This window comes from Bombina bombina, chromosome 7 (assembly GCF_027579735.1).
Source record: "Bombina bombina isolate aBomBom1 chromosome 7, aBomBom1.pri, whole genome shotgun sequence".
NCBI lineage: Eukaryota > Metazoa > Chordata > Amphibia > Anura > Bombinatoridae > Bombina > Bombina bombina.
In genome coordinates this window covers 80,494,115-80,516,992 of record NC_069505.1, presented here as the reverse complement: position 1 = coordinate 80,516,992, position 22,878 = coordinate 80,494,115, and the positions used below count along the sequence as shown (strand labels likewise).

General features: G+C 41.0%; 1 protein-coding gene across 2 annotated transcripts in view; it reads right to left on the bottom strand.

Moving 5' to 3' along the window:
- Positions 1-22,878, bottom strand: part of LOC128665902 (AP-2 complex subunit alpha-2) — a 442,402-nt gene that overhangs the window by 93,988 nt on the left and 325,536 nt on the right. For both annotated transcript variants that reach the window (XM_053720151.1, XM_053720152.1), the window contains one exon: positions 1,720-1,886. In XM_053720151.1, coding sequence (XP_053576126.1) covers positions 1,720-1,886 — 167 coding nt within the window. The remainder of the gene's footprint in view (positions 1-1,719; positions 1,887-22,878) is intronic.

Genomic DNA, 22,878 nt, shown 5'->3' with positions numbered 1-22,878 from the left:
ATTGTCATACCTCAAGCAGCAAGAGACTGCTCACTGTTCCCCCAACTGAAGTTAATTCCTCTCAACAGTCCTGTGTGGAACAGCCATGGATTTTAGTAACGGTTGCTAAAATCATTTTCCTCATACAAACAGAAATCTTCATCTCTTTTCTGTTTCTGAGTAAATAGTACATACCAGCACTATTTTAAAATAATAAACTCTTGATTGAATAATAAAAACTACAGTTAAACACTAAAAAACTCTAAGCCATCTCCGTGGAGATGTTGCCTGTACAACGGCAAAGAGAATGACTGGGGTAGGCGGAGCCTAGGAGGGATCATGTGACCAGCTTTGCTGGGCTCTTTGCCATTTCCTGTTGGGGAAGAGAATATCCCACAAGTAAGGATGACGCCGTGGACCGGACACACCTATGTTGGAGAAATGGGCTGTTAATATATTATTTATTAAAAAAAGGGCAGATTTGAGTACCTAAGATGGAGGCCAATAGGTCAAAGGGTAGGCTTAGAGAGCTGTTGGTGGGGGGGATTCAGGGCGGCTGGGGGGTAATGGGGGATCCTAAACTTTATATAAAATAATTTTTTTTTTTTTAAAGTCTTTAAAAAAAAAAAAGACCTTTATTTTTATACTTGCAAACTTTCTGTCAGTATTTAAGATGGCGGTGACAATTGTGAGGTGGGGGAGGAAAGAGCTGTTTGAGGGGGGTCAGGGAGGGATCAGAGGGTGGGATGTGTCAGGTGGGAGGCTGATCTCTACACTAAAGCTAAAATTAACCATACAAGCTACCCAATTTAACCCCTTCACTGCTGGGCTTAATACAAGTGTCATGCGCAGCAGCATGTAGCGGCCTTCTTATTACCAAAAGCATTGCCAAAGCCAAATATGTCTGCTTTTTCTGAACAAAGGGGATCCCAAAGAAGCATTTACAACCATGTGTGCCATAATTGCACAAGCTGTTTGTAAATAATTTCAGTGAGAAGTTTGTGAAAAAGGTAACAATTTTTTTAATTTGATCGCATTTGGGGGTGAAATGGTGGCATAAAATATACCAAAATGGGCCTAGATCAATACTTTGGGTTGTCTACTAAAAAAAATATATACACATCAAGGGATATTCAGGGATTTCTGACAGATATTAGTGTTCCAATGTAACTATCACTAATTTTGAAGAAAAAAAGTGGTTTGCAAATAGCAAAGTGTAACTTGTATTTATGGCCCTATAACTTGCAAAAAAAAGCAAAGAACATGTAAACATTGGCTATTTCTAAACTCAGGACAAAATTTAGAAACTATTTAGCATGGTTGTTTTTTGGTGGTTGTAGAGGTGTAAGTATTTGGGGGTCAAAGTTAGAAAAAGAGTGTTTTTTCCCCATCATATTTTATAATTTTTTTATAGTAACTTATAAGATATGATGAAAATAATGATATCTTTAGAAAGTCCATTTAATGACGAGAAAAACGGTAAATAATATGTGTGGGTACAGTAAATGAGTAAGAGGAAAATTACAGCTAAACACAAACACCGCAAATGTCAACAAATGGAAGAGAGTTCTGACCACTAAAGGGTTAAAATCCAGCAGCATTTGTAGTTAAGTCGCATGTCCTTTTAAAAGACAAAATACTGGATAAAGTACAAAGTAGGAAATCACATCAAATGCCCTTCATAAAAAAAATCTAATCTTTTATCTGTAACTAGCTCCTGAATAAATGTAATCACCATACCTTGGGAAGTTCTCATCTGTACTTGTAGAAACAGCAGCAACGGGTTGACTAGGATCAGCAAAGACATCAACAAGCAGGCTACCGGCAGACGAGGAGGCAGGTGCAGCAGGGCTAGAACCGGAAGGTGCCCCCAGGCCTAACAGGTCAGCAGACGGGGAGGGGGTGGACTGTGATAAAAAAACAAGTGGACCCGATTACTTGATGCGATGTACAAAGAACACTCACATGCAAGAACTCATGCAAAGGGACATTACACTCATAAGGTATTTTCCCATAACATCTTTATAAAAGTAAAATATTACAACAGTCACTATTTATTTGGTCTGCTTCTGCTGTAAAATACCTCATAAAATTGTGCTTAAAGTAACAGGAAACCCAAATAATTTAATTCATGATTCAGATTGAACATACAGTTTTAAACATATTTCAAATTTACTTCTATTATCAAATTTGCTTCATTCTTTTGTTATTCTTTGCTGAGGAACATTGGCAGCTAGCTAAACACATCTAACTAGCCAATCACAAGAGACAAATGTGTGCAGACACCAATCACCAGCTAGTTCCCACTAGAGTATGATATGTGCATATTCATTTCAACAATGGATACCAAGAGAATGAAGCACATTTGAAAATGGAAGTGATTTTAAAAGTGTCTTGAAATGACCTGCTCTATCTGATTCTTACAAGTTTAAGTTTGACTTTTCCTATCCCTTTAAAATTGTACTTAACTATAGTGCAATGTAACTAATCTGTAACATGCTACACAGTGACAGCTTACAGTAAGTAAAGTCAAAATTATACATACATGATTCAGATAGAGAGTGTCATTTTAAGCAACTTTCCAATTTAATTTTATTATTAACTTTGCTTTGTTCTCTTGACATCCTAAGTTTAAGAGTAAACCTAGGTAGGCTGATAGCATCTCAGGAGTGTGCACATGTCTTTAGCAGTCTATGAAATAAACAGACAGCTGCCAGATGGCTGTAGATTTGTGCACGGTCCTGAACTCACCTAGGATTACTCTTTAACAAAGAATACCAAGCGAACTAAGCAAAAACATAATTTATGCTTACCTGATAAATTTATTTCTCTTGTAGTGTAGTCAGTCCACGGGTCATCCATTACTTATGGAATATATCTCTTCCCCAACAGGAAGTTGCAAGAGGATCACCCAAGCAGAGCTGCTATATAGCTCCTCCCCTCACATGTCATATTCAGTCATTCGACCAAAACCAGACGAGAAAGGAGAAACCATAGGGTGCAGTGGTGACTGGAGTTTAATTAAAATTTAGATCTGCCTTAAAGACAGGGCGGGCCGTGGACTGACTACACTACAAGAGAAATAAATTTATCAGGTAAGCATAAATTATGTTTTCTCTTGTTAAGTGTAGTCAGTCCACGGGTCATCCATTACTTATGGAATACCAATACCAAAGCTAAAGTACACGGATGAAGGGAGGGACAAGGCAGGAACTTTAAACGGAAGGAACCACTGCCTGAAGCACCTTTCTCCCAAAAACAGCCTCCGAAGAAGCAAAAGTGTCAAATTTGTAAAATTTTGAAAAAGTGTGAAGTGAAGACCAAGACAGCCTTGCAAATCTGTTCAACAGAGGCCTCATTTTTAAAGGCCCAGGTGGAAGCCACAGCTCTAGTAGAATGAGCTGTAATCCTTTCAGGAGGCTGCTGTCCAGCAGTCTCATAGGCAAAACGTATTATGCTACGAAGCCAAAAAGAGAGAGAGGTAGCCGAAGCCTTTTGACCTCTCCTCTGTCCAGAGTAAACGACAAACAGGGAAGAAGTTTGACGAAAATCTTTAGTTGCCTGCAAATAGAACTTCAGGGCACGGACTACGTCCAGATTATGCAAAAGTCGTTCCTTCTTTGAAGAAGGGTTAGGACACAATGATGGAACAACAATCTCTTGATTGATATTCCTGTTAGTAACTACCTTAGGTAAGAACCCAGGTTTAGTACGCAGAACTACCTTGTCTGAATGAAAAATCAGATAAGGAGAATCACAATGTAAGGCAGATAACTCAGAGACTCTTCGAGCCGAGGAAATAGCCATCAAAAACAGAACTTTCCAGGATAACAGCTTGATATCAATGGAATGAAGGGGTTCAAATGGAACGCCTTGAAGAACGTTAAGAACTAAGTTTAAGCTCCACGGCGGAGCAATAGTCTTAAACACAGGCTTAATCCTAGCTAAAGCCTGACAAAAAGCCTGACCGTCTGGAACTTCTGCCAGACGTTTGTGTAGAAGAATAGACAGAGCAGAAATCTGTCCCTTTAACGAACTAGCAGATAAGCCCTTTTCTAAACCCTCTTGTAGAAAAGACAATTTCCTAGGAATCCTAACCTTACTCCATGAGTAACTCTTGGATTCGCACCAATATAAATATTTACGCCATATCTTCCTAGCCTGTATTAAGGTATCAATAACCGACTCCGAGAAGCCACGCTTTGATAGAATCAAGCGTTCAATCTCCATGCAGTCAGCCTCAGAGAAATTAGATTTGGATGTTTGAAAGGACCCTGAATCAGAAGGTCCTGTCTCAGAGGCAGAGACCATGGTGGACAGGACGACATGTCCACTAGGTCTGCATACCAGGTCCTGCGTGGCCACGCAGGCGCTATCAGAATCACCGAAGCTCTCTCCTGTTTGATCTTGGCAATCAATCGAGGAAGCATCGGAAATGGTGGAAACACATAAGCCATGTTGAAGACCCAAGGGGCTGTCAGAGCATCTATCAGCGCCGCTCCCGGGTCCCTGGACCTGGATCCGTAACAAGGAAGCTTGGCATTCTGGCGAGATGCCATGAGATCCAGATCTGGTTTGCCCCAACGATGAATCAGTTGAGCGAAGACCTCCGGATGAAGTTCCCACTCCCCCGGATGAAAAGTCTGGCGACTTAGAAAATCCGCCTCCCAGTTCTCCACGCCTGGGATGTAAATCGCTGACAGGTGGCAAGAGTGAGACTCTGCCCAGCGAATTATCTTTGAGACTTCCAACATCGCTAGGGAACTTCTGGTTCCCCCTTGATGGTTGATGTAAGCCACAGTCGTGATGTTGTCCGACTGAAATCTGATGAACCTCAGAGTTGCTAACTGAGGCCAAGCTAGAAGAGCATTGAATATTGCTCTTAACTCCAGAATATTTATTGGGAGGAGTTTCTCCTCCTGAGTCCATAACCCCTGAGCCTTCAGGGATTTCCAGACTGCGCCCCAACCTAGAAGAGGCTGGCGTCTGTCGTTACAATCGTCCAATCTGGCCTGCGAAAGGTCATCCCCTTGGACAGATGGGGCCGAGAAAGCCACCATAGAAGAGAATCTCTGGTCTCTTGATCCAGATTTAGCAGGGGGGACAAATCTGAGTAATCCCCATTCCACTGATTTAGCATGCACAATTGCAGCGGTCTGAGATGCAGGCGCGCAAATGGTACTATGTCCATTGCCGCTACCATTAAGCCGATTACTTCCATGCACTGAGCTACTGACGGGTGTGGAATGGAATGAAGGACACGGCAAGCATTTAGAAGTTTTGATAACTTGGCCTCCGTCAGGTAAATTTTCATCTCTACAGAATCTATAAGAGTCCCTAGGAAGGGAACCCTTGTAAGTGGTAATAGAGAACTCTTTCCCACGTTCACCTTCCACCCATGCGACCTCAGAAATGCCAGAACTATCTCTGTATGAGATTTGGCAGTTTGAAAACTTGACGCTTGTATCAGAATGTCGTCTAGGTACGGAGTCACTGCTATGCCTCGCAGTCTTAGTACCGCCAGAAGTGAGCCCAGAACCTTTGTAAAGATTCTTGGAGCCGTAGCTATTCCGAAGGGAAGAGCTACAAACTGGTAATGCCTGTCTAGGAAGGCAAATCTTAGGTACCGATAATGATCCTTGTGAATCGGTATGTGAAGGTAGGCATCCTTTAAGTCCACTGTGGTCATGTACTGACCCTCTTGGATCATGGGAAGGATGGTTCGAATAGTTTCCATTTTGAATGATGGAACTCTTAGGAATTTGTTTAGGATTTTTAAGTCCAAGATTGGTTTGAAGGTTCCCTCTTTCTTGGGAACCACAAATAGATTTGAATAGAATCCTTGCCCGTGTTCCGTCCGCGGAACTGGGTGGATCACCCCCATTAGTAAGAGGTCTTGTACACAGCGTAGAAACGCCTCTTTCTTTATTTGGTTTGCTGATAACCTTGAAAGATGAAACCTCCCTTGTGGAGGAGAAATTTTGAAGTCCAGGAGATATCCCTGAGATATGATCTCCAACGCCCAGGGATCCTGGACATCTCTTGCCCAAGCCTGGGCGAAGAGAGAAAGTCTGCCCCCCACTAGATCCGTTTCCGGATAGGGGGCCCTCTCTTCATGCTGTCTTAGGGGCAGCAGCAGGTTTCTTGGCCTGCTTGCCCTTGTTCCAGGACTGGTTAGCTTTCCAGCCCTGTCTGTAACGAGCAACAGCTCCTTCCTGTTTTGGAGCGGAGGAAGTTGATGCTGCTCCTGCCTTGAAGTTACGAAAGGCACGAAAATTAGACTGTTTGGCCTTTGATTTGGCCCTGTCCTGAGGTAGAGCATGGCCCTTACCTCCCGTAATGTCAGCTATAATTTCTTTCAAGCCGGGCCCGAATAAGGTCTGCCCTTTGAAAGGAATATTAAGCAATTTAGATTTAGAAGTCACGTCAGCTGACCAGGATTTAAGCCATAGCGCTCTGCGCGCTTGGATGGCGAATCCGGAGTTCTTAGCCGTAAGTTTGGTTAAATGTACGACGGCATCAGAAACAAATGCGTTAGCTAGCTTAAGTGCTTTAAGCTTGTTCATAATTTCATCCAATGGAGCTGTGCGAATGGCCTCTTCCAGAGACTCAAACCAGAATGCCGCAGCAGCAGTGACAGGCGCAATGCATGCAAGGGGCTGTAAGATAAAACCTTGTTGAACAAACATTTTCTTAAGGTAACCTAATTTTTTATCCATTGGATCTGAAAAGGCACAACTATCCTCCACCGGGATAGTGGTACGCTTAGCTAAAGTAGAAACTGCTCCCTCCACCTTAGGGACCGTCTGCCATAAGTCCCGTGTTGTGGCGTCTATAGGAAACATTTTCCTAAATATGGGAGGAGGGGAAAAAGGCACACCAGGTCTATCCCACTCCTTGCTAATAATCTCTGTAAGCCTTTTAGGTATAGGAAACACGTCAGTACACACCGGTACCGCATAGTATCTATCCAACCTACATAATTTTTCTGGAATTGCAACCGTGTTACAATCATTCAGAGCCGCTAATACCTCCCCTAGCAATATGCGGAGGTTCTCAAGCTTAAATTTAAAATTAGAAATCTCTGAATCCAGTCTCCCTGGATCAGATCCGTCACCCACAGAATGAAGCTCTCCGTCTTCATGTTCTGCAAACTGTGACGCAGTATCTGACATGGCTCTCACATCATCCGCGCGCTCTGTCCTTAACCCAGAGCTATCGCGCTTGCCTCTTAATTCTGGCAATTTAGATAATACTTCTGTCATAACAGTAGCCATGTCTTGCAAAGTGATTTGTAAGGGCCTCCCTGATGTACTTGGCGCCACAAAATCACGCACCTCCTGAGCGGGAGGCGAAGGTACTGACACGTGAGGAGAGTTAGTCGGCATAACTTCCCCCTCGTTGTCTGGTGATAATTTCTTTACATGTAAAGATTGACTTTTATTTAAAGTAACATCAATGCAATTAGTACACAAATTTCTATTGGGCTCCACATTGGCCTTTAAACATAGTGAACAAAGAGATTCATCTGTGTCAGACATGTTTAAACAGACTAGCAATGAGACTAGCAAGATTGGAAATACTTTTCTAAATAAATTTACAAGCAATATAAAAAACGCTACTGTGCCTTTAAGAAGCACAAAAGGCTGTCAGAGTTGAAATAACAATGAACCAAATTAGTTATAGCAACCAATCTTTCACAGTAAATTTATTAAGTTAGCAAAGGATTGTACCCACCAGCAAATGGATGATTAACCCCTTAATACCCAAAAACGGATAACAATTTAATAATTAACGTTTTTATCACAGTCAAAACACACTGTCACAGGTCTGCTGTGACTGATTACCTCCCTCAAAATGAATTTTGGAGACCCCTGAGCTTTCTAGAGACGTCCTGGATCATGGAGGATGAAGTAGACAGATTGTGACTGAATTTTTACTGCGCAAAAAAGCGCTAAAATAGGCCCCTCCCACTCATATCACAACAGTGGGGAAGCTCAGTTAACTGTTTCTATGCAGAAAACAAAGATAGCCATGTGGAAAAATCATGCCCCATAAGTTTTATCACCAAGTACCTCACAAAAAACGATTAACATGCCAGTAACCGTTTTGAACATACATTTTAAAAGTAATGAAGTGTTATTAATAAGCCTGCTACCAGTCGCTTTTACTGCAGTTAAGGCTCCTACATTACTTCAGTATTAACAGTATTTTCAGAGTCAATTCCATTCCTTAGAAAAAACATAATTTATGCTTACCTGATAAATTTATTTCTCTTGTAGTGTATCCAGTCCACGGATCATCCATTACTTATGGAATATATTCTCCTTCCCAACAGGAAGCTGCAAGAGTCCACCCACAGCAAAGCTGCTATATAGCTCCTCCCCTAACTGCCATATTCAGTCATTCGACCGAAAACATGCAGAGAAAGGAAAAACCATAGGGTGCAGTGGTGACTGTAGTTCAAATGAAAAAATTACCTGCCTTAAAGTGACAGGGCGGGCCGTGGACTGGATACACTACAAGAGAAATAAATTTATCAGGTAAGCATAAATTATGTTTTCTCTTGTTAAGTGTATCCAGTCCACGGATCATCCATTACTTATGGAATACCAATACCAAAGCTAAAGTACACGGATGATGGGAGGGACAAGGCAGGTACTTAAACGGAAGTTACCACTGCCTGTAAAAAAACATTTCTCCCAAAAATAGCCTCCAAAGAAGCAAGGTATCAAATTTGTTAAATTTGAAAAGTATGAAGCGCAGACCAAGACTCCGTCTTGTAAATCTGTTCAACAGAAGCCACATTTAAAAAAGGCCCAAGTGAAAACCACAGCTCTAGTAGAATGAGCTGTAATCCCTTCAGGAGGCTGCTGTCCAGCAGTCTCATAAGCTAAATGAATTATGATTTTTAACCAAAAAGACAGAGAGGCTGCTGAAGTCTTTTGACCTCTCCTCTGTCCAGAATAGACAACAAACAAGGTGAACGTTTGATGAAAACTGTAGTAGCTTGTAAGTAAAACTTTAAAGCACAAACCACGTCCAATATTGTGTAATAGACGTTCCTTCTTTGAGGAAGGATTAGGATACAAGCATGGAACAACTATCTCTTGAGTGATGTACTTGTTAGATACCACCTTAGGAAAAAACCCAGGTTGGTACGCAGGACTACCTTATCCGTACGAAGGACCAGATAAGGAGAATCACATTGTAACACAGATAACTTGGAGACTCTACGAGTCGAGGAATTAGCTACCCAAAAGGAACTTTCCAAGATAAAGTTTGATATCTATGGAACAAAAAAGGTTCAAACGGAACTTCTTGAAGAACCTTAAGAATCAGGTTTAAGCTCCATGGCGGAGCAACAGTTTTAAACACAGGCTTGGATCTAACCAAAGCCTGACCAAATGCCTGAACATCTAGAATACCTGCCAGACGCTTGTGCAAAAAAATAGACAGAGTAAAAATCTGTCCCCTTTTAAGGAATTAGCTGACAACCCTTTTCTCAAAAACATCTTGGAGAAAAGATAATATCCTGGGAATCCAGACTTTACTCCATGAGTAACCCTTGGATTCATAACAATCAGATATTTACACCATATCTATGTTCAATTTTCCTAGAGACAGGCTTTCATGTCTGTATTAAGGTATCAATGACTGACTCGGAGAAGCCATGCTTTGATAACATCAAGCGTTCAGTCTCCAGGCAGTCCATCTCAGATTGATTCTATTTAGATGGTTGAAAGGACCCTGAGGTAGAGGGACCTGTCTCTGAAGCAGAGACCGTGATGGAAAGGATGACATGTCCACCAGATCTCCATACCAGGTCCTGCGTGGCTACGCAGGCGCTGTCAAAAACACCAAAGCCCTCTCCTGCTTGGTCTTGACCTCCGGAGGAAATCCCACTCCCCCGGAAGAAAAGTCTGATGACTTAGAAAATCCACCTCCCAGTTCTCAACACCTGGGATATGGATAGCTGATAGACAAGAGTGAGTCTCTGTCCAGTGAATTATTGTAAGACTTCTAACATCGCTAGGGAACTTCTGTTCCCCCTTGATGGCTGATGTAAGCCACAGTCGTGTATATTGTCCGACTGAGTATGATGTACCTCAGAGTTGCTAACTGAGGCCAAGTCTGAAGAGCATGGAATATCACTCCCAGTTCCAGAATATTTATTAGAAGGAGGGTCTCCTCCTAAGTCCACTATCCCTGAGCCTTCAGGGAGTTCCAGACTGCATCCCAACCTAAAAGGCTGGCATCTATTGTAACAATTGTCCCATCTGACCTGCGGAAGGTCATACCCTTGGACAGATGGACCCGACATAGTCACCAGAGAAGAGAATCTCTGGTCTCTTGGTCCAGGTTTAACAGGGGGACAAATCTGTGTAATCCCCGTTCCTCTGACTGAGCATGCATAGTTGCAGCGGTCTGAAATGTAGACGTGCAAACGGTACTATGTCCCTTGCCGCTACCATTAAGCCGATTTCATTCATGTACTGAGCCACCGAAGGGCGCGGATGGGATGAAAAAAACACGGCAGAAATTTAGAAACTTTGACAACCTGGACTCCGTCAGGTAAATTTTCATTTCTACAAAATTTATCAGAGTCCCTAGGAGGGAAACCCTTGAGATTGGGGATAGAGAACTCTTTCCTTGTTCACTTTCCACCCATGTGATCTCAGAAATGCCAGTACTACGTCCGTATGAGACTGGGCAATTTGGATGTTTGACGCCTGTATCAGGATGTCGTCTAAATAAGGGGCCACTTCTATGCCCCGCGGTCTAAGGACCGCCAAAGCGACCCCAGAACCTCCATAAAGATTCTTGGGGCTGTAGATATCCCAAAGGAAAGAGCTACAAACTGGTAATGCCTGTCTAGAAAGGCAAACCTGAAAAACGATGGTGATCTTTATGCATCACAATGTGAGGATAAGCATCCTTCAAATCCATTGTAGTCCTCTATTGACTCTCCTGGATCATAGTTAAGATGGTACGAATAGTTTCCATCTTAAATGACGGAATTCTGAGGAATTTGTTTAAGATCTTTAGATCCAAAATAGGTCTGAAGGTTCCCTCTCCTTGGGAACCACAAACAGATTTGAGTAAAAACTCTGTCCCTGTTCCTCTCTTGGAACTGGATGGATCTCGTACACAATGTAAGAATGCCTCCTTCTTTATCTGGTTTGCAGATAATTGTGAAAGGCGAAATCTCCCCTTTTTTTGGGGGAGAATCTTTGAAATCCAGAAGATATCTCTGGGATATAAATTCCAACGCCTAGGGATCCTGGGCATCTCTTGCCCACGCCTGGGCAAAGAATGAAAGTCTGCCCCCTATAGGATCCGTTACCGGATAGGGGTCCGTTCCTTCATGCTGCCTTAGAGGCAGCAGCAGGCTCCTTGGCCTGCTTATCTTTGTTCCAGGTCCGATTGTCTCCAGACCGCCTTGGACTGAGCAAAAATTCCCTCTTGTTTTGCCTTAGAGGAAGAGGATGCCACACCTGCCCTGAAGTTTTTAAAAGGTACGAAAATTAGACCTTTTTTTTTTTTTTTTTTTTTTTTTTTTTTGCCCTTGATTTAGACCTATCCTGAGGAAGGGCATGACCTTTTCCTCCAGTGATATAAGCAATAATCTCCTTCAAACCAGGCCCGAATAGGGTCTGCCCCTTGAAGGGAAGTTAAGTAGCTTATTTATTAAAGTCACGACAGCTGACCATGATATAAGCCATAGCGCTCTGCGCGCCAGTATAGTAAAAAACAGAATTCTTAGCCGTTAGTCTAGTCAAATGAACAAGGCATCAGAAAACAAAGGAATTGGCTAGCATAAGCTTGTCAAATATATTCATCCAATGGAGTCGCTTAACTGTAAAGCCTCATCAAGAGACTCAACCCAGAACGCCGCAGCAGCAGTGACAGAAGCAATGTATGCAAGGGGCTGCAGGATAAAACCCTGTTGAATAAACATTTTTTATCCATTGGATCTAAAAAGCACAACTGTCCTCGTCAGAGGTAGTGGTACGCTTAGCTACAGTAGAAACTCTTCTCTCCACCTTAGGAACTGTCTGCCAGAAGTCCCGTGTGGTGGTAACTATTAGAAAACATTCTTCTAAAAAATAGGAGGGGAAGAGAACGGCACACCTGGTCTATCCCATTCCTTATTAAAAAATTTTTTTAGTAAACCTCTTTAGGTATTGGAAAAACATCAGTACACACCGGCACTGCATATTATTTATCCAGTCTACACAATTTCTCTGGCCCTGCGATTGTACACATTCATTCAGAGCAGCCAAAGCCTCCCTGAGCAACAAGTGGAGGTTCTCAAGCATAAATTTTAAATGTAGAAATATCAGAATCAGGTTAAATCATCTTCCCTGAGTAAAAAAAAAAAAAAAAAAAAATCACCCACAGACTAAGCATATTGTGAGGTAGTATCATACATGGTTCTTAAAGCGTCTGTATGCTCTGTATCTACCCCCAGAGCTAACTGCTTTCCTTTAATTTCAGGTAGTCTGACTAATACTGCTGCCAGAATATTATTCACCACCTTTGCCATGTCTTGTAAAATAAACGCTATGGGCGCCCTTGATGTACTTGGCGCCATTTGAGCGTGAGTCCCTGAAGCGGGAGTCGAAGGGTCTGACACGTGGGAAGAGTTAGTCGGCATAACTTTCCCCTCGACAGAATCCCCTGGTAAAGAAACGCTATGGGTGCCCTTGATGTACTTGGCGCCATTTGAGCGTGAGTCCCTAAAGCGGGAGTCAAAAGGTCTGACACGTGGGGAGAGTTAGTCGGCATAACTACCCCCACGACAGAATCCTCTGGTGATAATGTTTTTAAAGACAAAAAATGATCTTTATTGTTTAACATGAAATCAGTACATCTGGTACACATTCTAAGATGGGGTTCCACCATGGCTTTAAAACATAATGAACACAGAGCTTCCTCTATGTCAGACATGTTAGAACAGACTAATAATGAGACTAGTAAGCTTGGAAAACACTTTAAATCAAGTTAACAAGCAAATATATAAAACGTTACTGTGCCTTTAAGAGAAACAAATGTTGCCAAAATTTGAAATAACAGTGAAAAAAGGCAGTTAAACTAACAAAATTTTTACAGTGTATGTAACAAGTTAGCAGAGCATTGCACCCACTTGCAAATGGATGATTAACCCCTTAATACAAAAAACAGATTAACAAAACGAAAAATATGTTTTAAACAGTCATAACAGCTCCTACTTTTGAAGCCCTTTTGAGCCCTACTATAACAGTGGAAAGCCTCAGGAAACTGTTTCTATGCAAAATTTAAGCCAGCCATGTGGAAAAAACTTAGGCCCCAATAAGTTTTATCACCAAACATATGTTAAAAAATGATTAAACATGCCAGCAAACGTTTTAAAACACATTTTTACAAGAGTATGTATCTCTATTAATAAGCCTGATACCAGTCGCTATCGCTGCATTTAAGGCTTTACTTACATTACTTCGGTATCAGCAGTATTTTCTTAGTCAATTCCATTCCTAGAAAAATATTTTACTGCACATACCTTATCTGCAGGAAAACCTGCACGCCATTCCCCCTCTGAAGTACCTCACTCCTCAGAATGTGTGAGAACAGCAAATGGATCTTAGTTACGTCTGCTAAGATCATAGAAAAACGCAGGCAGATTCTTCTTCCAAATACTGCCTGAGATAAACAGCACACTCCGGTGCCATTTAAAAATAACAAACTTTTGATTGAAGAATAAACTAAGTAGAAAGCACCACAGACTCTCACAACCTCCTATCTATGTTGAGGCTTGCAAGAGAATGACTGAATATGGCAGTTAGGGGAGGAGCTATATAGCAGCTTTGCTGTGGGTGGACTCTTGCAGCTTCCTGTTGGGAAGGAGAATATATTCCATAAGTAATGGATGATCCGTGGACTGGATACACTTAACAAGAGAAATACATTCAGTGTACACACACTCATCAGCCTAATACCAGTCGCTATCACTGCATTTAAGGCTGAACTTACGTTACATTGGTATCAGCAGTATTTTCTCAGTCAATTCCATTCCTCAGAAAAATAATTTTCTGCACATACCTCGTTTGCAGGGGGGCCCTGCATGCTATTCCCCTTTTCTGAAGTTACCTCACTCCTCAGATGAGAACAGCCAGTGGATCTTAGTTACGTCTGCTAAGATCATAGAAAACGCAGGCAGATTCTTCTTCTAATGCTGCCTGAGAACAAACAGCACACTCCGGTGCCATTTAAAATAACAAACTTTTGATTGAAGAAATAAACTAAGTTAAAAACACCACAGACCTCTCACAACGACCTATCTTTAGTTAGGTTGCAAGAGAATGACTGAATATGACATGTGAGGGGAGGAGCTATATAGCAGCTCTGCTTGGGTGATCCTCTTGCAACTTCCTGTTGGGGAAGAGATATATTCCATAAGTAATGGATGACCCGTGGACTGACTACACTTAACAAGAGAAATAGAAGTAAATTGAAAAGTTGTTGAAAATGTCATACTCTAGCCAAGTGTTTATCATATTGGGAGGCAGCCTACCCAGGGGGGGCGCTAGAGCACATAAAGGGAGATGCGGGAGCAGTGACAATTATCCTATAGAAACCCCAAGCAGCAGATGACTTTGGCACAACATAGAAGGTTTTTTTAACAGCCGACAATGACACTTTCCATGTTGTAGTGCAGGGTTTCTCAACTCCACTCCTCAGGACTAATTACAGGCCAGATTTTCATTATATCTTAACTAGAGCACAGGTGCAATAATCATCTGAAGGGTGAGAGCTGGTTAGTAACCATGGTTACTGATCAGCTGATTATTTCACCTGTGCTCTAGATAAGATATAATGAAACTCTGGCCTGTTAAGGGTCCTGAGGAGTGGAGTTGAGAAACACTGTTGTAGTGGAATAAGGCAAAGGGCAGAGTGTAGGGGGAATTAACTTGCGTTTAACCCAGGAGTAGCAAAGTGCAAAATGAAACGGTAGTCAAACAGTCTTTTGTTATTGAGAGTTGTGCGTGACCCCTGTATAAGATTGTAAATTCCCCAGATTAAAACAAAAAATAAATATTACAATTTTCTTTAGAAAAAAATAAAGTAACATCTATTATTGGGGGGGGGGGGCTGGTTAGCTGTACATTTTGCAAACTCCATGCTCTATCCAATCAATTTAAGTTTAATTTGGACTTTACTGTCCCTTTAAATCAAAACAGGAATTGGACATTGCTGATTCCTCATTAAGAGAGGCTTCGAAACCTTACGAGACTCACAGGAAATAGTAAATGTTCTATATTATACGTGTTGTCCTTCTCACTATGTTTGTATTGAAATACTAATTTTCCAATAAAAAAAAAGATTTAAACATAAATCAAAACAGGAACATGAACTCTACCACACATTTTAAGTGGTGAATCCCTGAATGCTCTTGATTTGCAATACAGTTTCATTATATGTCATGCATATATATATAAAATCCCTTTATGCACTGTTAATTAATTAGTAATACAGACATGAACACAAACTGATACATATACAGCTATGAAATAGGATAAAGTTGCTCAATAATCAGATGTAAAATGAATACATAGGTTACATTAAAGGGACAGTAAAGGAAAAAAAACTTTCATGAATCAGAGAGAGCATGCAGTTTTAAACAACTTTCCAATTTATTTCTATAATAGCATTTGCTTTGTTCGCTTGGTATGTTTTATTGAAGAGTAAAACTAGGTAGGCTGATAAGAGCTCAGGAGTGTGCATGTGTCTTCAATAAAAGACCTTTCACAAATATTGCAAGGATTACGGTGTATGCTTGTCCCTATATAACCCACACACATCCTGATTCTGGCAGTGGACCTAGTTTCACTCCCACAGAGACCAGACTGTGACTATCCAGGATTTGAAGGATCATAGTGGACGGCTGGGAACAAGGGGAAAGCAGAAGGAGATATCGATCATACCAACTATAACCTGTGTCTTATCTATACCTCATATCGGTTGAGGTCAAATCACGTGAGTGGTTCTATTTACCTTGTTCTGTTTATAACATTAGTACCAACAGGCTTCTCTAGGGGTGTCTTTCTTGGGCGCTTCTCTACCCTTTAGCGTTTCACACACACACACACACACACACACACATATACATATATATATATATATATATATATAGGTATCCAAAACACCAAAACTCGCCCACAAAGGAAAAATGCCTGGGTGCAAATTTGTAGAAGATATGCAGCCAAAAGAAAATGCACTCTCAGGACTTTCATAAACAGGTTACTTTTACTTCTGTAACGTTTTCGGAGGTCTTGCCTCCTTCATCAGCATAAATAAAGTGAAAACAAACAAACTCTTAAATAGTGACATACTCACTCAAAATCATTTCAAACCACTACCTGTGCTGGCGCCAAAATTACCGGTGTTGGAACGCATAATGCGTTCCAAATGTGCTAAGTGGCGGAAGTAGTGCGCCAAACTACTTCCGGTTGTCAAAATTCTATAGCCGTAAATAATCGGCTTTCTCTATGTGAATGCCATAATTATAAAACCATTGTGGCATATTATCTAAACGCATAAAGCAAACTCTTAGCGTGCAAACGATTGTGCTGATACTTTGATTAGTGATAGTAAATGTGACAGCCGCTTGTTGCCATGACAACTTAAACAATGCTGGAGTGTAATCCTGTACAGGGACAGACTAACAGTAACTATGTTTCTGAATACACCAAAGTGTGTTAAAACAGGCATGATGTTTGGCTACAATGTGAGTGTTTAAAGATGGTGTATATATTGATAAAAGAGGATAAACAAATCTAATTATTAGGCACGCCAGCTGATATATTGTGCTATATATATATGTGTAGTGTTACCTTATGTTGAAGATATTGAGTCAATATGTCCAATATTCATAGAGGAATCTCATATGGAGATATGTACCTCCGATATATAGCCTTCAAATTCTACATAACTAAAATATTAACGATTATCGTTTATCTGCGATCTTCCCATTAGTATGAACTGTTAACATGCATATTATTCCTATCCTCTGTCAAAAACCCTTTATGTATTTTTGAAATTTATACCGCTCACCTAGTTCCTATTCAGTGATGGGGTTATATATTAACACCATATTAATTCTCGTTATAAGAGCTACGTGGGTCATATATGTATATTCCACTGCTATCTTGTGGCTAACAATGCCCTCATATGCTCCTTATTTAAACACTCCAAAGCGTTTAGGCACAAACGTACAAAAGATGAATAAACTTAAACTTAAAAAATAAACTTAAAAAATAGTAAATAAAAGCAATTGATATGACGGTCTTTCCATTAATTTAAACACTATCCCATTCGGGATGGATTTAGCTCTAATAGTCCTTGATTTTCGTATATGCAGAATAAAGGGCGTTGAGTCATTCACTTCTGTATTTATGTATAATGTGATCCACTCTGTGTTTATTTCTATGCGTTCTTCGTTGTCTTCTATTGCCCCCTGGACCTCTAGGTTAATATTGCCTTTAGGATTGAATGCTTAGTATGCATCATATTCTCCTGGTTATTGTGCCATCAAATTATTTTCCATGTTGTTGTTTTCTTCTTACTGGGATGCTTAAGGATCTAGTGTCCAGTTTTGGCTATGTGTACTGCTATGTGTGAAAAAACTGGTAACTCCAAGGCACCACTATCCGACTTCCACGCAGGTATTAGAAATACCAAAGACTCCTACCCCTGGTGCTGTGTGCCAACATGGTTTAGGAGCACCCCTAGAACGAGGCACGCCGACCATACGGCGCACAGAGTCATAATAGTCTAGGTGCCGTACCCTGCGCTTGTATCACATTATATAGCTGTATTACACCAAAGCCTTGAAGTCAGGGGTGGTGTTGAGCCCCCCTGGATAAATGGTACCCAGTCGGTACATCCATTGTGCCTCCCGTTGCAGAAGTATTTTACCTCTGTCTCCCCCTCTATCTAATGGGGGTACATGATCAATGAGTGTGTATCTTATTGATGCCACCGAGTGTCTGTACTCTGCACAGTGTCTCGCTACCGGTTGTTCTGATTCCCCGGATTTGTGAGCCGACCTTATGGCATGCCGATGATTGGCCATCCTTTCTCTCAGGGTACCTGTCGTTTTACCGACATAGTGCCAAGAGCATGGGCATACCAATAAGTAGATGACAAACGTGGTCGTACAGGTAATCGAATGTCGTATGTGGAACTGCTTGTTGGTATGGGGATGGTTAAATATTCTGGTACTTATAAGTCCATTACAGGTAGTGCATCCTAAGCATCGATAAGATCCTCTGATGTTGGTATGTGTCCTGGGATTATAGCTTGCCTTTGAGTCAGTTTTGACTAATAAGTCTCGCAGATTTGTGCCCCTCCTATAACCGACCATAGGCGTAAGATGTTTGCTAAATTGTAATTTTGGATCAGTGGAAATGATAGGCCAATGTGTCCTTAAAGAGAGTCCAGCATTTCTGGTACTAGGAGAAAATGTAGTTGCCAGTATAATTCTGTCATCCCTGGTTTGTCTAGGTTCTTGGGCCAATAGTTGTGCTTGTGTTATTTGTGACACTTCCTTCATCATCTGGCTGATTTGTTGGGTCTTATATCCCCTCTCTTCAAATTTTGCACCCATTTCAGACAACTGGGTGGCTCCTAATATAGGATCCGAATTGTTTCTAACTGTTCTGATAAGCTGCGATTTCAATATACCCTTTAGTAATGCTGGGGGGTGACAGCTATCTGACCTCAATAGGGAGTTCCTATCCGTAGGTTTACTGAATAGTGTGCATCCTAGTCCCTGTGTGGTTTTATATACTTTGAGGTCAAGAAAGTTAATAGACTCTGTGTCACTCAACATTTTGAATCTAACAGTGGTCTGTGTATTGTTGATCGTTTCAAACCACTCATGGAGGTCATCCATGCCCCCTCTCCAAATCAAAAAGATATCGTCAATATACCTACGGTAGAAAATGATGGATGAATCACATTTTCCCCATAGGTATATGTTCTCAAAATGTGACATGAAGATGTTAGCATAGGAGGGGGCCATGGATGACCCCATGGCCGTACCCGCTATCTGAAGAAAGAATTTGTTTTCGAATCTGAAATAATTCTTGTGTAAACAAAATTCAATGAGAGATAGTACGTATTCAATGGGGGGTCCCTCATAGAGGGGATTGTTCGTGAGGTGTGCCCTAACTGCTTCTAATCCCTCCCCGTGGGGAATGATAGTGTACAGGCTGTTCACGTCCATGGTGACCAAAATGTCACCAGTCTGCACGTGAACAGCCCCCAACAGTCTAATAAATTCGCTGGTATCCAGCAAAAAGGATCGTGTTCCTCTGACAACCGGCTGTAGCAGCAGGTCAATGTACTGTGACACCGGTTGGCATAAGGAATCTACTGCCGACACGATAGGACGACCCGGAGGTGCCTTTGCATCCTTATGCACCTTTGGTATTGTGTATAATATGGGTATCCTTGGATGTGGTGTGATGCAATATTTTTTGATGTGTTCAGAGATGAAACCCTGTTCGCAACCCATCTGAATTAAATCATCCAATTGTTTTTTGTATGTATCTGTTGGATCACCCTTCAGAGCCATGTATGTAGATGTATCTGAGAGTTGATGTACGATATCACTTTTGTAGTAATCATAGTTCAAAAGGACTATGGCCCCTCCCTTATCCGCTGGTCTAATGGTAAGGGAGGTGTCATCCTGGAGTGTTTTAATAGCTTCTCTTTCTATTTGTGTTAAATTATGTTTCCATATAGAATGCTCTCTGTCCTTATCTAGGTCTTGAGAGACCATACGAATAAAGGTCTTGGTGCTGGCGCTATAATTGGTAGGCTCAAATGAGCTTGGTATATGACATTGGCGTTCAATTGCGGTTTTGGTGTTATCTGATATAGTGTTCTGGAAAAACTCCTTAAGCTTTAAGGTTCTGCAAAATTTGTGAATATCAACTTTCTGTTCATACTCATTGATTGTTGTGCTGGGAACAAATGATAGTCCCTTATTCAGAAGTTGTATTTCACCATTTGTCAGAACATGAGAGCTTAAATTAATTATTGCATCCCTCGCCTCCCCCTTCTTGGTGGTCTGTGTCTTGGTGCCCGCCCGCCTAATGTGGGGTCTCGTATGTCTGCTCTCTGTGAGCGTGTTGTAACCCCTAAAAAATGTCTTGGTGTTGACTGTGCATTGTAATGGTCAAAATTGTCACCTGTACCCGGTGGGGTATATGGCCTTGCACTAGGGGCTCTCTCATTATCGGTGGACTCAGCTTCACTTGTATCCACTGTGTCAAAGCGTACACGCCTATCTCGCTGTCTTCTCCTGGGCTGTATCTCTCTAGTGCCTGTGAGCCATTTATATACCTTGCCCTGGGAGTAATCTAACTTAACGGTATCCAGTTTCCTATTTTTAAATGTAATTAAATCATTTTTGTATTTATCAATTTGAGTTTTGATTTTGGATAACCAGTTTTCTTGTTGATCATTAGCAAGAATTGGGTTATGTGTTGTTTCAAACTGCTGAATTTCAATTTTAACCTTAGTTAAGATAGAAGTGACTTCTTCAATGACCAACAATATTAAATCAAAAGAACATTTGTTTAGAATGTAGCACCACTTCTTTCTGAATTCAGGGTTGTCTCTGCCTATGGTGGGAATATTGTGTACCCTAAACCCCCTTGGAATTTGCCCATTTCTATGGTAGTCTGAGAGATAGCTCCCATGTAACGATAAATCTATCTCACGTTTTTTCAATTTTAACAATGCAAAATATAAGTTAATAGGAGTCTCACCAGTCGTTCTGGATATGGGTGCAAACAATATGCGGTTAGCATCATCCTCGGTGTAGGAAACCGTCCCTGTTTGTGCTGCTTTGGCTTGTATTGCCGGATCTTCAACTGTTTCCACATAAATGGCAATAGGATCTTGTTGGTTCTCACCTTGTGATGACATGGTTAGTTCCGGAAAATAAAGGAGCCTATAAAACAAATTCCACAGCAATCACACTGAACCTTTATGAAAAAGATGTGTCCAATCTTGTATATTTAGAGCCAAATCACAGTACGAAAGTTCCGTTTATCAAGTGGTAGAAATGATGAGGTTAATTCAGGAGGGGCACGCCTGGTCGTGTGTATAGGTATCCAAAACACCAAAACTCGCCCACAAAGGAAAAATGCCTGGGTGCAAATTTGTAGAAGATATGCAGCCAAAAGAAAATGCACTCTCAGGACTTTCATAAACAGGTTACTTTTATTTCTGTAACGTTTTCGGAGGTCTTGCCTCCTTCATCAGCATAAATAAAGTGAAAACAAACAAACTCTTAAATAGTGACATACTCACTCAAAATCATTTCAAACCACTACCTGTGCTGGCGCCAAAATTACCGGTGTTGGAACGCATAATGCGTTCCAAATGTGCTAAGTGGCGGAAGTAGTGCGCCAAACTACTTCCGGTTGTCAAAATTCTATAGCCGTAAATAATCGGCTTTCTCTATGTGAATGCCATAATTATAAAACCATTGTGGCATATTATCTAAACGCATAAAGCAAACTCTTAGCGTGCAAACGATTGTGCTGATACTTTGATTAGTGATAGTAAATGTGACAGCCGCTTGTTGCCATGACAACTTAAACAATGCTGGAGTGTAATCCTGTACAGGGACAGACTAACAGTAACTATGTTTCTGAATACACCAAAGTGTGTTAAAACAGGCATGATGTTTGGCTACAATGTGAGTGTTTAAAGATGGTGTATATATTGATAAAAGAGGATAAACAAATCTAATTATTAGGCACGCCAGCTGATATATTGTGCTATATATATATGTGTAGTGTTACCTTATGTTGAAGATATTGAGTCAATATGTCCAATATTCATAGAGGAATCTCATATGGAGATATGTACCTCCGATATATAGCCTTCAAATTCTACATAACTAAAATATTAACGATTATCGTTTATCTGCGATCTTCCCATTAGTATGAACTGTTAACATGCATATTATTCCTATCCTCTGTCAAAAACCCTTTATGTATTTTTGAAATTTATACCGCTCACCTAGTTCCTATTCAGTGATGGGGTTATATATTAACACCATATTAATTCTCGTTATAAGAGCTACGTGGGTCATATATGTATATTCCACTGCTATCTTGTGGCTAACAATGCCCTCATATGCTCCTTATTTAAACACTCCAAAGCGTTTAGGCACAAACGTACAAAAGATGAATAAACTTAAACTTAAAAAATAAACTTAAAAAATAGTAAATAAAAGCAATTGATATGACGGTCTTTCCATTAATTTAAACACTATCCCATTCGGGATGGATTTAGCTCTAATAGTCCTTGATTTTCGTATATGCAGAATAAAGGGCGTTGAGTCATTCACTTCTGTATTTATGTATAATGTGATCCACTCTGTGTTTATTTCTATGCGTTCTTCGTTGTCTTCTATTGCCCCCTGGACCTCTAGGTTAATATTGCCTTTAGGATTGAATGCTTAGTATGCATCATATTCTCCTGGTTATTGTGCCATCAAATTATTTTCCATGTTGTTGTTTTCTTCTTACTGGGATGCTTAAGGATCTAGTGTCCAGTTTTGGCTATGTGTACTGCTATGTGTGAAAAAACTGGTAACTCCAAGGCACCACTATCCGACTTCCACGCAGGTATTAGAAATACCAAAGACTCCTACCCCTGGTGCTGTGTGCCAACATGGTTTAGGAGCACCCCTAGAACGAGGCACGCCGACCATACGGCGCACAGAGTCATAATAGTCTAGGTGCCGTACCCTGCGCTTGTATCACATTATATAGCTGTATTACACCAAAGCCTTGAAGTCAGGGGTGGTGTTGAGCCCCCCTGGATAAA